This window comes from Trichosurus vulpecula, chromosome 5 (assembly GCF_011100635.1).
Source record: "Trichosurus vulpecula isolate mTriVul1 chromosome 5, mTriVul1.pri, whole genome shotgun sequence".
In the NCBI taxonomy this organism is placed as follows: Eukaryota; Metazoa; Chordata; class Mammalia; order Diprotodontia; family Phalangeridae; genus Trichosurus; species Trichosurus vulpecula.
Genome location: NC_050577.1, coordinates 114,381,692 through 114,398,051, shown reverse-complemented (window position 1 = coordinate 114,398,051; position 16,360 = coordinate 114,381,692). Strand labels below are relative to the sequence as shown.

The 16,360-nt window shown below is 37.7% G+C and overlaps 1 protein-coding gene across 1 annotated transcript in view; it reads left to right on the top strand.

Annotated features, from left to right (window-relative positions):
• EXOC4 (exocyst complex component 4) overlaps positions 1–16,360 on the top strand; it is an 890,815-nt gene that overhangs the window by 238,445 nt on the left and 636,010 nt on the right. The window contains exons 8-9 of the mRNA XM_036759981.1: positions 125–270; positions 3,670–3,758. Coding sequence (XP_036615876.1) covers positions 125–270; positions 3,670–3,758 — 235 coding nt within the window. The remainder of the gene's footprint in view (positions 1–124; positions 271–3,669; positions 3,759–16,360) is intronic.

Genomic DNA, 16,360 nt, shown 5'->3' with positions numbered 1-16,360 from the left:
CATATCTGGGTTAGTACAACTTTGGCTGTAGTGAGATATAATTAGGATGTTATGTATTTGCTAATTTGAATCTTGTTAGCCTGTTAGAGCTGTATGTATTAAACTGTTTTGTCTACTTGTCTAGATGCTGCTGACAGAGTATTTGGATATGAAGAACACTCGAACAGCTTCTGAACCATCAGCTCAGCTTAGTTATGCCAGCACGGGACGGGAATTTGCAGCCTTTTTTGCCAAAAAGAAACCTCAAAGGCCAAAAAACTCTCTCTTTAAGTAAGTACTAAGACGGCAGATCACAATTGTTACTTCTTCAAACCCACTGGGACTTCTAAGTTGCTTGACGGTAAATTACAATATTAAAGTATTGGTTTGAATGATGTCACAGTAAGTTGATTTTGAAAGGCTTTCTTCAGTTCTTTGTACTATTGTTTATTGTTCGTTAAAGCTGCAGTGTCTGAAAGTGATTCTTGGAATATCTTCACTGTTTAATAAAAAATTCAAGAAGCCTTGGGGAAATTAATGGGAAAGAAATAGGCTACCTTCTGAAAATCCCTAATCCTAAGTAGTTATTCTTTTTAATATAACTCCACATTATTTATGTTCTTCCATGCTCTTTGGGCACAATATTAATTGGTCAAAGGAGTATTTCTTTCACTTTTTTACCTCATCAGATATGTTTACCTCAGTTTTCTCATCTGTAAAATGAGCTGGGGAAGGAAATGACAGACTAATGTCTTTGCCAAGAAGACCCCTAATGAGGTTATTAAGAGTTGGGTGCAACCACCTGACCAAAAAAACCCCTCCTTTCTTTCTTTCTTTCTCTCTTTTTCTTTAATATTATTTAGGAAAAATTCCTCCCAGATTTTTTGTTATAACTGATTTATTAGCACATACACACTCTTCTATTCCACTGGAATAGAACACATACTACCTGTTTTCTCCATATAGTATATGAACCAGAAATGGAATTAAGATTTTGTTTTTGTTGTTTTAAAAAAAATTTTGAGTTTCTATTTGTTGTATGTAATTGAGCCTTCTGTACCCTTTACTGACTCAATTTTGGAATTGGTGTGCATTTTGTATTTTTTAAAGCATCGAATTTACTTACTTTGGAGTGTGTTCTTTTCTCTTTTCCTTAGGTATTATTCAGTTACATATAGGAACCAGATAACTTCGGCATTCTTAGTGTACTTCACGCCTTCTACCAGTCTTCATCTGAGCATATTAAGGAGTTTTAAGGATTTTTAGTCAAAAAATCCTTGACCTCTTAATTCTCAGCCCCAGGTTTCACACACAATTGTAACATTTCCATGATCCTCTTGAGATTGTAAGTAAGGTAGGTCCTAGCAGGTAGAAGCTATTTCAAAAATAGCTTCAGGTTATGAAGGGTTAACATTTTCGTGAAATCCCGTTATTCTGAAGTGCAAGAAGTACTTTATTATCTATCATTAATTGTGTCTAGCTAAAGTTAATTGTGTGTATTTAACAGCTATCCTCTCTTAGCATATTTGTCTTTCCTTTCATTTTTCACAACCCTACTTTTTTCTTGTCCTCTGGTCAGTAGCTTTCAGTATGCATTTTGGAGGTCACTCCTATCTCTTCTACAGTTTACTGGCAGGTAACATGTTACGGTGGAAGTAGCCCACACTACCTTACATCAGGCTTTTGGTGCCCATTCAGTTTTTGGCTAGTACATAGTAAAGAATTAAGTGTAGGGGCAGCTAGGTGGCACAGTGAGTAGAGCACTGGCCCTGGAGACAGGAGGACCTGAGTTCAAATGCGGCCTCAGACACTTGACACACTTGCTATCTGTGTGACCTTGGGCAAGTCACTTAACCCCAATTGCCCTGCCCCCCCCCCAAAAAAAAGAAAAGAAAAAAGAATTAAGTGTAATTATTTTTTCTATCAGATTTTTGTGCCAAAGTCTATTCCTTTCACTGTCCGTGAATGACCTGTCTCAATCCAGTTCTTAGGTCAGAAAGCAATAGTGCAACTCCCCTATAATGGAAACCTAGCTTGTTATCATTCCTGCTCTTGTCCTTTACCCCCTAGTGACAGTGACAGTTAAGAGGGCTTCTCTGTATCTCTTGCCTACTGGAGGGTTTTGTTTTTCTTTTCAAATTTCAGCGTTGAATGAACCCACCAACGGATTCACTTTTCATTCGTCATTCAGTCATTCTTCTTAACCACAAGGACAAGTGTCCGTGGGATTTTCTTGGCAAAGATACTGGAGTGGTTTGCCATTTCCTTCTCCAGGACGAACAGAAGTCAAGCAACTTGCCCCAGGTCACATAGCTAGGAAGTTTCTGAGACTGGATTTGAACTCAAGTGTTTCTAATTTGAAGCTCAGTGCTCCATCCACTGCACTGCCTAACTGCTTTGCCTCCTTGCTTTCCTTCTTTCTAGCTTTCCTGTTTTTAATTCATTGTTTCAGATTTAAGGAACCTATTCGGTTTTGTTTTGCGTCCTTAGTTTTGATTTAAGAATATTTTTCTTATGTTATTCATTATTTCAGATTTTAGGAATCTCTTCAGTTATTACGTGAATTCTCTCATCTATACCCCCTTGTACACAGGGCCTTATAAGGTAGATAACAATACCTTCCCAATTTTTTTGTTATGTGGAAGATAGAAACTTCCATTTTACAATTCTATAAAAGTGTTTTATTTGATTCTTGGTAGAGTAAAAAGCAAATGGTATTTTAGTAGATATATTATCTTGAGGGCTCTAAATTACAGTCTGTGGCTGGTAGTCATCTTTGGGGTAGTTAGTTAACAGTATTTCCAAAGTACTCCTGATAAACAGAACCCTTCTGGGAATGACAAAAGTGGATTTGTTGTCCAGTAACAGAGAGCAGGAGTCTTAGGTGAGAGACAACTGTGAAATATTGAATCTTTCTGAACTGGGTAGTGATATGCTCATAATGACACTTCAAATGACCCTTATTGCTCCACAATTCTGATCATGGCACTTCCCTGCTCAAAAATCACTAATCCTTCCCTAGTGCATCTAGGACAAAGCTGCAGCTTGACATAATGTTCTACAATCTGACACCAATCTCTCTTGGCAGATGTATTTTATATTACTTCTCTCATTGTAGCCTTCGTTCCCATTCCCTGAAAATTGGTGCTTTTGCGCAGGCCATCCCCTATCCTCTTCTGCCTGTTAGAATCCTTAGCCTCTTTCAAGGCTCAGCCTGACAGAAAGCCTTTCTTGGTTTCCTGGTCATTAGCTGGCCTCTATGACAGCACTATTATACCAGTGTTAGTCCTAATGTGACTCTCTCCTCTCACCCCCAATAGAAGGTAAACTCGGTGAGGACTGGAGCTATATTTTTTGTTTGTTTTTTATCTCCAGCATCTTGGATAGTTGCTTGAACATACTAGTTTGACAAGTATTTGTGGGATTGTTGAAGTATTGAATGCAGATTCACCTAACATGGCCAAAGGCCTACCAGGAGACTGAAGAGAGTGTGAACAGTTAAGCCGATCAGACGCTGACCTTGGTCTTGGTACCTGTTGTTACTCTTCTTTGCTTCCCATCACTTTTTTGGCCATGATGCTGGAGGAGCAGGTGTGGGCTGATGGGGTGTTGTTCTTTGGAGCTAAGTGGGTTTTTGGTGGTCTGTGCTATTTTCATCCAAACCTTTCCTGGCCTTCTGTTCCACCGCAGGTTTGAGTCATCCTCCCATGCTATCAGCATGAGTGCCTACTTGCGTGAGCAGAGAAGGGAGCTGTACAGCCGCAGCGGAGAACTTCAAGGTAGGCAACAAAACTTCCCAGGCAAAGTTATTTTTAAGGGCAAAGTCTGAAGCTTTTCTGGCTTGTGAGTTTATAGCCTCTATTCACAGGGTACTTTCAAGATAACAGAAACTTAAAGACTTGGTAATCTGTTTCTTCTATCACTTCCCAGCATCTGCTGTAGGGCAGCTCAAACTGTCACTATGACCACAGAATTCAGACTAGTTGCTATTCAAGAAGGAGCTAAAGGCAAAAGATGGAATCAGACACTCCATGCTTAAAGCTGGCAGACCTGGGCCTCATCTGCTTCTGTCTGTCACTCTTGATTTTTGCTATTATTTTTGAGGATTCTTGCAGGATAGAAGGCATGCCTGAGGATTGCAAATGGAAAAATTCAGAGTCCATTACTATAAAAGGGAAGAAGGATAACTCTGAAGGTTATAGGCCATTCAGCTTAATTATGATACCTGAGAGATACTAGGGCAAATTATCAAGAAACTGATTTGTAGACACCTAGAAGAGTGCAAGGCAAAGGAATCTTACATGAGAGTGAATTACTTAGTTTTAGGAAAAGTAAATCATCATCCTAATAACACTGCCTGCTGTGATACAGTGATAGTCTTGATAGATGCAGAAGAAGCAATATGTGGCATGCAGTTGGGTTTTGCTAAGGTTTTTGATTTTGTACCACCTGACATTCTCAGTAAACTGATACTGTGGAACCTGAGTCAGAAAAATAAATCCAGAGACTAGTGATGGATAAGGCTTCTTCATTTGAAGGGGAATATTTGTTAATTGGTGAAGTAAGAGGTCATTTTTAGGTTTAATTTTATTTCATATTATATCATGGACTTGGATGTTAGAAGTGAAGAGTTATTAGGTTACTTAGCATTTTGAAAGGTCGGGAATATGTGTTGATGGCTATCTTGGACTCATCCTTTGGATCACAAGCTGAGTACAAGGTAGCAATGTAATACTGGGACAGATTAGTAGAAACATGATAGCCTGTGGATAAGTAATCTTTCTCCTCTACTATATTATTGGTTGGATACTGATTAGAATGCTCCATCTTATTTTGGTTCCTTCAGTTTATGTGGGATATGAAGAAATTGGAAGGTTCCCGGGAAAGAATAGCAAAAGTGATTAGAATGATTGGAAAAAGAAATTGTTGAAATGGAATAAATCTACCTGACATGTTCTTGTTCAGCACTTGCTCTATGCAAGGCGATATGTGTTGCCTGATAGTAGGCAGTAGGTTAGTGTCAGGTCAGTGCTACAAATAATAAATGAGTCCTAGAGGATCTCAGGGGATGGAAAGGCCACTTTTTATTGCAAATGAAACCACAGACAGTTTCACCTCCACAGAAGACAGAGTTTTCAGCTAAGTGACATATACTAACACTACTTTGCATGATCAATGATGATTTAAATTTTTTCCTAAGAAGCTTTGTTCCCAGGAGATTCATCATTTGAGATATAACTGAGGTATGAGTGACATACTGAATGCATTGGAGCTGAGTAGGGATACGACCATAATGAGAAGATTTTCCTTTTCTTAATAACATAATCGAAATGTGGTACTTGGCAGAAATATTCTATTATAATAACCAGTGCTCACTGAGGTAGAAGGATCCATTTTGGTAATGGAAACAAGTAGTGGGCAAATAGGGCAGGTTAATTGTTAAAGAACAGCTTTGGCTCTTTAGCCAAATCACCTGACAGGAAAGCTGCCCCATAAGCTAACCTGATCTTTTAAAAAGTTTGTTGCTAATATTTCATTTTGGAAAGAAAGTTTCTATTCTGAATGCTTTTAATGTTTCAACAGGAAGAGAAAAAAAATCATACCTGCTTTCCATCATAAATGATTGTTCTTTTTCAGCCTTTCTATTAATCTTCCTGATCCACGGACCGTAGCGATATCTGCATTTTAGCTTCATCTTTGAAAAAGTCTAATTGAATTGTTGAGTCAGATTGGTAGACAGTGGTGGAAGGCTGTCTCTTCTGTGAATGCTGCACAGTTGTAAGCTTCTTTTCACAGAAGCTTAGGCCACAGGGGTTGACTGTTCCCACTACTGCACAGGAGCATGACAAAGAAACCCAACAAAAAAAGCATCAAAGTAACATTAAAAATCTCATGTAAAAAAGTCCCTGCCAACTCCTCCCCTTCCCCTCCTTCATTCAGTTAAAAGTATTACACATCCAAAGCGAAGGAATTTTTAAAAATACTTTCTACTCTATCAGGTCTTCCCAATTGGATCTAAACATTATGGTACAGGTGATTCATTATGTCTTCTACTTTTAGGGGTGGGCAAGTTCAATTTTGAAGTCTTGTGGGATAACGGGTGGATGGCATCCTTCTGTGAAACTCTCTGTCTTTGTCAGTAGCATCCTGTTTCTTTGAAGCTCTCTAGGAATTTCTGTTTAAATAATTGTGTTGTAAGATAACAGGAGGAATAATTATTGTAATGAATATTTAGTATGACCATAGCTTCTTGAATCTTAAACTGCCTGATAAATATTAAGATACATAAAAGTAGTGGTCTACCCCAATTTTTGTGTTCAGTTCTACAGGAAAGGAAGGTAATTGATTAGTAAAGAGTTCTTTGGGAAAAGCATATGTCTTTGAGTTAGGAAGCTTAGCCTCATCTTTGCCACCAACCATCTGTGTGACCTTAAGCAAAACCTCTTATACTCTGCTTATGTTTCCTCATGTGTAAAGTGGGAATAATTATACTTGATTTACCTGCCTTACATGTTTTGATGATAAAATTAAACTATATGTAAATATAAGTTCTCTTTGAAAAAATAAAAATGTGAAACAAGTTAAAGTGGGGCTATTACTTTTGAACCTATGAATTTTGCTTTCTTTATTTTTGAATCTGACCTGTAATACCACTTATCACAATAGGTATGAACCTTATATATTTGTTTGGTAAACTCTATAGTTGTGAATAATAGTGTATAAATGAAGTAAGAGCCCTTGCAATGTGTTTTCTCCTATTGAGAGGGGAAGGCATGAAGAATGGCTAAAGTGCTTTTACCTGCTTTGATTTATATGGAAACAAATCCCATGATGATGATTACTATTCCTGCTTCCACATCTCTGACTACTTTGAACTTTTGTAGCATATAGTTTAGGCTGTCAAATGATTCAGACTTTGGAATGGTCTGACCTTAGTGTTTTAGAATTGATAGCTTCATAAGGGTTAGGAGCCAGGAATACCTGTGTTCTGACCTGGCTTGATCTGGCTTTTAACTTCTTTCTTGAACCTATTCCATTATATTTCATTGGTTGGGTTATGATCTGTACCTATGCCTTGCTTTATGTATAAAAATCCAGATTTGTGATTGGTCAACTAGCTGGTGATTATTTACTTTGCAGAATAATTCACTAAAAGTTACTTTTAATTAACAAGCCCCCAGTATCATATTTCAAAGTACCACTTCATTTGTATACAATTTGTCAGCGATGTGTCTCTTACATAGTATAAGATACCTTAGTATGACAGAGTAATTTTATACCTGTGCCATGTAACCCCATCGCATGTGTAGCTTTATTTGTTTAAGCTGGGTGAGAAAACACTTAAAGATTTGTTTACCATTTGTTTAGTGACTGGAAAACTATGCAGGAACCCATAAAGACAGTTTTTTTTTTTCCCTAAAGGAACATAGTTACTATAAAATTATTTCTAGTCTTTCACATGTCTGCACTGTTTCAGACCTTAGAAACTCATATCAAAATTAACTGTTAAATGTGTACATTTAGGTTCTTGGGATTTTAATCTTGCCATTTAATTTTAATCAACATAAATGTAACATTTGCTTCATAATGAGATATACTTTCATAGATATTTAGAAAGACCTAAAATCTCTACTGCAGAAATTTCTTCCACTACTACAAATTATGTACATCTCTTCCTATAAATTTTCTTTTTATTAACATTTTAAAAAAATTTGATTTCAAAGAAGTCTGTCCCTCCTTCCCTACAGCCCCTCTCCTGCCCATTCTTTCTGTAGATTTTCTATGGAAATATACCCAATATTCTTTAATATTTGTTGAATATGAAAGGAAATAGATACTGGAGCTATCCATCCAATATGCCTTGTTCTGGCAATATAGCTTCCACTTCTTTTCTGGAGTCATAGTATCATAAAGTTAGATCTAGTCCTTAGAAATCGACTGGTCCTGCACCTTCCTTTTCATATAAGGAAATTGAACCCACCAAGAGAGGCGATGGGACTTGCCCCCAGGACACTGAATTTCATTTCAAGTATTGCTTGTTGATAAATATTTGATCTTGATTTTAATGGTCACTATGGATTCTATTTCTAGTTAAGCCCCAATCATTAGGATCATTCATGGTTTCAGTACTTATGCTCTTTATTCAGTCACTGAAAAAATATTAAATATTACTTGACTGCCATGAGATAGGGGGGACACTATTCAACACAAAAACAAAAGTTTACGTGTGACTGTATGTAAGATGATAAGATTCTAAAGGAAACGAATTATTTCAAAATACAGTTTTTAAACTATTAAAACAAGTTCACCCAACCTAGGTTAAGCCCAGGTTAACATTTTGTTTTAGATCATAAGATTTAAAGAAAGGACATTACCATTCATTTAACAAATTCTGAAACAGAATCCCAGAGCACTTGCCCAAGGATATACAGATTTGGCCTTGGTGATGTATTTCCTCTACTCCTTATAGGCAAGTAATGATTGGTTATGATACAGTGCATAGACCCTACTTTATAATTTTCAGTTGCTTTTTGTATCACCTCTAGTTATGATTCTTCTGAGATCATGGTTTTCATAATTTATAGCCATATAGTATATGTGGGAGAATATAGTTATTATAAATATGGGCTAAGAACTAGATATAAATTAAATGCACTTGATTGAGGGAGTGATTAAACAAGCCTGAAAGTTGTGCCTGAAAGTAATGGAATTTTATTGCATTTATAAGAAACTGTGAATATGAGGAATTATGAAAAGTACAGGAAGATTTGTATGAACTAATGCAGAATGAAATGAATGGAACCTGGAGAACAATGTGAATCATGGTGACATAAATTACAGTATCACTAAAACAAAGCTGAATTCTTAGGTGCCTGTAATAATCTGTTTTGACCTTAGAGATCAGATGGTAAAATATACTCTCCTCTTTCTTTTGGTAGAGCAGTGGGAGACTGAAAATGCGCTTATTTTAGATGTGGTCACAAAGACAGTTGGTTTCACTTAATGGATTTTCTGGTACAAAGGGAGTATTCATTGGTGATGTAAGGATTTGAATCTGGAAATGACTATAAAGCAAAAACAAAAAGACTAGAAGACATCAATAAAACTTAACTTTTTTAAAATAAAGAATAATGGGTGGGGCATCTAGGTGGCTCAGTGAGTAGAACCCTGGAGTCAGGAGGACCTGAGTTCAAATCTGGCCTCAGACACTTGATACACTTACTAGCTGTGTGACCTAGGGCATGTCACTTAACCCCAATTGCTTTGCCTTCCCTCCTCCAAAAAAAATAAGGATTAGGCATGTGGAAGCTAATGACTCCATGAAACATCAAGAATCAGTTAAACAAAATCACAATAGTAAAAAGAATAATGCCCTGACAGTGTTCCATGGGTGGTTCTTACCTCGGGTATAGTTAGGACAACCCCAGCCAGCTGCCTCCTCCTGAATTCTCCACCATTCTGCTACCGAATGCTGTCCATCAGAATTGGGGAAAAAGGGATCTTTGGATTTATAGCTGGAAGGGACCGTAGATCTAGTGCTAGAAGTGCCCCCTGAGTCCAGATCCAGCCCTCTCATTTTATAGATGTAAGAACTGAGGCACAGAAAGATTGTGACTTGTTCAGGTTCACATAGCTCTTACATGTTTGAATCAGGCTTGGGAATTGGTTTTACTGACTTCATGCCTTAGCACTTTATCCGCTCTGCTATCTAGTTGCCTGATTTTATAAATAATCCAATCCCCTTGCTTCTTCTCATTCTTCTCTGGTACAAGAAGACTAATGGGATTATCTTTGGATAGCCCAATCAGCTAAGAAAGCATTAGAGCTGCCCCTGCATGATTCTGTTATATCCAGACCACAGATTATTTGCTTCAGAGTCCTTGGGGCTTTTTTAAAAATTGGGATACTGTCCCAGAAAGCTGGTGGCTATGCACATAGTTCCCCTCTCTGCTATCATCAGTACTAGTCTGGTCAAGATGTTGAAATTTCTGGACAAAGAGGGATGAGTGTAGGGCTTAGGCCTTAGGCTCTATATTTCAAGACCTCCAGGGCAAAATCCAACCTCAAGTTCCTGGATTAAAAATAGAATACTCCGCTTAAACTGCAGGTGGTGGTGGCAGCTTGGTTATGTATGGAGATTGCAAAGTTCTCTGTGCATATTTAATTCTAAGCCTTTAGAGTTGTGGTATGGCTGTAAATATGTACAGAGTGACTCTTGGCTTCGCCACAATTCTAGGCTTGAAAAGCTTATATTATAGTAGTATATGCGAATGATCTATGAATATTGTAATAGTCATAATATAGGATGTTCATTCCTCAATTTGTGATGACATATCCTGAATTACAGCCTGCTCATTTGCATATTCATGTATGATTAGCCCACATAAGTCCCGTTTTGTTTGCACATTAAAGCTTTCTTCTGACATCAGTCACTTAATTTACATATTTCTATTTGGTTGGATAGTAATATTGAGCCACAGAATACAAGACTGTACTTATGCCCCAAGTAGTTTTTAGCTTCACATCAATTTTAGACTAATAACATCTGGTGAACCCCTCACAGTGCTGGTCTGGAGTATGGGATCCCATGTCTACGACTGATGGCCCTATTTTAACTCTTAGCTTCCATTGCCAGAGGTTGAAAGGTAGAGAGGGCGTTCTCAGTTAAAGACTTCTATGCCTTTGTTCACTTTTATCTTATTTATTTTTAATATTCAGTAACACCAGAAGGCCTAGCGGAAAGAAAGCTTGGCTTCAGAGTTAGAGGTCCTAGGTCCATGTTCAGAACCTGCCACTTATTCCCAGCGAAACTATTTTAGTTTTCCAGATTTCAGTTTTCCTCATCTGTAAAATGAGAGGTTTGGTCTAGATCAAACTGATTTTAAACTTCAAATAGAAATGAGGGCCACTAAAGCATATGTAAGGATCAACTTAGTAGAAGGCCACATAATAATATTATCTATGTTTTATTGTATTTTTACTTATATTGTTAAACATTTCCCAGTTACATGTTAATCTGATTTGGACCACACCTTGGGAATGTTGTGGCCTGAGACCACATGTTTGATATCTCTGCTCTGGATCAGTGGAAATGAACCTTCCAGCCATAGCTCTGTGACCTTATGGTCTCACTGCAATCCTAGAGACATGAATACATTGGACCTTGGGAATGTAAACTATGTACAAGATGATATATTAGAAATATTTTTATCACAGCACTGGTTCCCAACCTATAGGCCCTGGGTCCCTGCAGTGATAAGGGGTCTGTGAATGCACAAGGAAATCCATAAATAAGCGAACATATCTTCTACAAACATATAGTCTGTCCCCTGTTTGAGTGTGAGCGAGTTGGGAGTAAGCAGTGTTTCGTTTTTTATGCTTGTGTTCCAAGCACCTATCGGAGTGTATGATCAATGTATATATATATCGCTATATTTTCAAATGCATAGAGATATCATTGTGATTCATAAAATCCAAGTTCTTTTAAACCCATTGTCAAATTCATAATGGCTTCTTTTTATTATGTATCACAGTTTACAGAAACTTAACAGTACACTTACTATCATGTGGGGCTACGTGTACTCAAAAATAAGAAAAGAAGGAAAAGTAGAGAGAATTACTAATTTTTCCTCCGACCAACAGAGGTACTAGGAGTCTTCTATCTCCTTCTTCCTCCTGGAAAAATTGAGGAGTCCTCATGTTCCTCATTGTTCTGTTTTCCTGGGGAAGAGAAAGCTGAAACAGAGAACATGATTAGAGAAGGGCCAAGGCTTATATTTGGTTTTCTTGAAAGGAAGAAAAAGAAAAGTTGAAGGAAAAGACACTGACAGACCTATCTGAAGTCCAATCTACTACTTATAGTCAAATCATATTCTCTTAGTCATGTGCCTTCTTGTTAAGATCCGAGCAAGCTCCTCAGATCTTTTACCTGGGATGATCTCATCTACATTCTAACCTCTGCCAGTGAAGGAATTAGTTTTGAATCAAGACAGTTTACTCCCATTCATAATCACCCTCCTTCAGCTTGGTCCATGTAACTAGATGGCATTAAATGTGTTATAGAAATTTGAAATGAAGAGAGTCCTTCCTGGAGAGCTATGCTTTTAATTTGGGATCCATTGGTGAATACTTTTTAATTGGTTGGAGCCAAATAAGGAAGGCGATATCCCCTCCTCCCATTTCAAACAACTAGACATTGTCAGTTGTTACTGCCATGATTCCAAGGATGGATGAGCTGATGACACATCCTAACAATATTGGCCACATTAGCTGAATACATTATCCCAGTCCTTAAACTTTCATAACAAAATAGTCTTGCTTCTTTCATTTATATTATCTATGTATTTAGCTCTTACTTTAACCAGCAACACTAGAGGAACTATGGTAATCGTTATTAGAGAATTCAGCCAGAAATTGATTATAATCCAGCACTGACAAAGGCTCACTTAAGACCGTATTCAAGAGAGTCTAATGAACCCATTAAATGACTTTTTATATTCTCCAGGTGTTATCCCTGTAATAAGTTAGATTATCAGAAAGCAAAGCACCTGCCTTGATTTCTCTCATCCTCTTCATGTCCTCATGAGTCAGGCCAGCATACCATGCCACCAACACTTCTAGAGGGTCATGGAAGATTTTTCTGTTTGAGCAGCGTCAATTGCTTTTGTATAACTGTAGTTAAAAGCCATAAGCTTGAGGTTACTGAGAGATTTCGATACAAAGATCCATACAATATATTCCTCCTTGAGTTCAATTCCAGGAAAAATTTGTCTCTACAAATGAATTTGCATACTTTCTTTTGTAAGACAATAAATGCCACATAACCCAACATGTTTTCTCTTTTTGCATTAGCTGCCAGGAAATTTGTAGCTAAATTTAGTAATTAGCTCAACTAAAGTGCCTGGTAACTGCTATTTCCTATTCTCTTCTTAGCTTATCTCTCCTGATTTGAATGCCTAATTTTTATTTTCAAATTGTTTTTTTTGTGTGTCTCCTCAACTCTTTTTGGATGTAGATGGAATTTATTTAATCTGGGATCCTCTTTTTTTAAGTCCCTTTGCCATTTACCCAGTATCCTCTAATTCTCCCTTCCTCTCCCCCTACTCCGCCTTCAGGGTGTTATCCCATTAGATATAGCTCACCACAGTGCTTGGGCACATAACTGGTCCTATTTCATTGATGTAGATAATCCCTCCAGTGATGCGGGTCAAAATCTAGTTAGTTCCTTTTTGTTCTATGCAAGTTTTGTCCATGGGCTTCTGTAATTCTCTATGAAGGCACTACACCCAAAGTGCTAGGGATCTTTCTCTATATCACCTGATATTATGTAGCTACCGGTATCGGTGCTGGTTGTGTTTGATTGCACTATATGACAGTCTCATTTCTCTCTCTCTTTTTCATTCATCTGTCTCTTAAATAATGTTTTTAATCCCCTTTTTAGGAGCAGTTTGCCATTGGTAAAATGCTATAGCCTGTTTTTGCCTACCGTGAGTCACCATTACCCTTTGAATGACCTGAAATTTTGATTCCTTGGAGACTGAATATTCCATGACTTGAAGTTATAGAACATCACTAGAAGAATACTGATATTAAGAAGAATATTTTAGGGGTGTGAACAGGAAATGGAGAAGCTTATGATCATTGAAAATGCTATATGATTTCCTAGATTCATCTGATCCTGTTCTCTCTTCCTTTTTGTTTCTGGGCCCACTTTTCATCCATCTGTCACCCACAGACAATTTGGAGCTCACCCATACTCATGCAGATTATGAATAGATTAGATTAGTTAAGTTTCAAACTTAGATAGCGTGCATACTACAGTGGAATAAGTGCTGACTTTGAAGTCAGAGATCCTTAATTTGAACCCCACCTTTGCCATAATGGGCAAGTCATTCAGTCTCTCTGGGCCAGTGTTTCTTTATCTATAAAATGAAGGGGTTGGACAAAATAACTTCTGAGTCCCCTTCTAATTCTAAATCTAGGATCCTCTGACTCAAAATCTAGCAGTCTTTCCAACCAAACATTAATTCTCTGCATTTCTATTTTAAAATAGAATCCTTGGGCCTTCTTTCTAAGGATCCTATCCTCTTTTCCCTACCTCCCGCACCCAAACTTGTTCATATTCCTTCTAGGCCCCTGAAGCTCATAGAACCTACTACCAAATATAGGTCTAGTGCAAAGCCGTCTTGGTCGGACCGTGGTTCAGCTGCCTCACAGATCAATGGTTTTTATCAGCCCTGGGCATAATCTTCCAATCCTCAATTTCACATACTCCTAACCTATTGCCCCCTTGCCAAATCTGAATTTCTATTTATAAGAAGAAAGTAAATACACATATAACACAGAGTATGATAACTACTGTTCTGAAAAGTTATGTGAACAGTAAGAAACTAATTATGACTTTGAAGGTTTCTATATCTAGCTCATTTTCCTGTGTCCTTTTCCAGTGCCTGTGCTTTCATGATCTTTCTCCAATCAGGGACCTAGTTCTGGTCTCTCCTAAGGCCTCCTGAATGGCATGTTTCTGCCATAATTCCAGTTCTACTGATGTTCTCTTGGGTAAGATCATGACCAATGCCATGCCTAGTTAGTTGGTAAGGTACACCTTTTAGCTTTGACTGAACCTTGTCTTGCTTTGCCCACAGAGACATATGTACATTATACTCATTGTTACAAGTCATGGAAAGTCCTCTAAAGCTACTAAAGATACTCTTTTTCTTCCCAGGATCACACTCCATTCACTCTTAGGGAAATAATCATCTTGCATTTGTCCTTCTTCCCTACCCCTTTTAGCAAGAAGCTATAACTTTGTATTTACTTTCATAATATGGATTTCATTGTTTTCTGGAATTGCCAAGTATTTCCTCAGCAGGCTAGTTAGAGTTTGCTTTCTAGTCTGGGTCTGTGATCTCCATAAAATCTGTATTCTCTCAAAGAAAGTGAAAAAGAAAAATATGTAACCTATTTTCCTTCCACTCCACAGCCCCCACCATTAGAGAATGCTCATTTGCTAGATCTTCTTGGGTGGGGTGTAGAATTAATACCAATCTTGTAGCTTTTTGTGTTATGTAAGGCTCATTCCATATGGTTATTATGTTTAAGGAGATGGGATTTAATCTGTGACTCATTGAAACCATAGCCTTGTAACATAGTTTTCATTCATGGCATTCATAGAATATGCTTTAGGAGTAGGCTGATTATTATTATTTTGCAGGCGGTTACTGATGCATCATTAAATGGAAGTAAAGATTTGGATTTCCTTCATCACTGCTGGAATTAATTCCTAATTCCTCACCTTTGCTTTATTAGCTCAGAACTTTCCATTTGTATATATTTTTCTCTAGGGAAACAGTATAATAATGAAAGGAATCTAGGATTCAGTGTCATGCAGGGTTATAAAAAATGAAAACTTAAAAAAACACCTCTAATGCAACTAATCTTCGAGAGGTGAGATATTACCACTGATTGAATCCTGGCCATTTGGTAGGCCTCACGGCAGAAGATTTGGATTCAGATACAAACTCTGCCTCATCCCGGCTGTTTAACCTTGTTACCTACAGTTCATCCTTCAGCTAGGCTGGCATTTATGAAGCTTTTACCTGTGCCAGGCACTGGAGATAATGAAGACAGAGCAAAGCAGTTAAGAGCCTCTTCAAGGATATTATTGTGGAAGGAAATAGGTACACATATAAATCATTACAACAAGTGTACAACGTCACTACAAGGTAATTTGTTGGGGGAAAGCCCAAATATCTAGGTGGGGGGATCAGGTAAGGTTTTAGGTAGGACTTGAGCTGTGCCTGGAAGGGAGCTAAATGCCGAAGGTGAGGAGGATAAGTGCTTTACATCTATGAGTGACATACAGCCTCTGCAAAGACCCAGAGTTGGGTAACGGGATGTTATGGAATGTCAACAGACCATAAATAGCAAGTAGACCAAGTGGAAGAGTAATCTCCTTAATCCTCCATGTTTTCATATGTAAAATAGGCCAGGGACCTTGGGTACCAAATATTGCTTATTTTATCTGGTGTGGTCAGCCTTGTTGGTTGATTTTCTTTTTTTTTTTTTCCTTTGTTACAAGGGAGGGCTCAGTGCGGGACTAGAGTGGCTATAGGGAAATAGTTGTAAAATAAAAGGCATCAATAAAACCTTTTTTAAAAACTCAGTAAATGGGGCTTGGGGATGAAGTTGCCTAGATGAACTGAAAGTCTTTTTCATCTCTGTCATTCCTTGGTTGCCAACTTCAATGCAAGTATTGAAGGAAAGAAAGAACAGGCCCTGCAGTCTTATAAATCAACCTGAAATAAGTGCTCAGTACTGATAATACAGATAATATATGGTGTTGTGTCAGTTCAGCATCTTCTGAAATTGGTTCAGAATC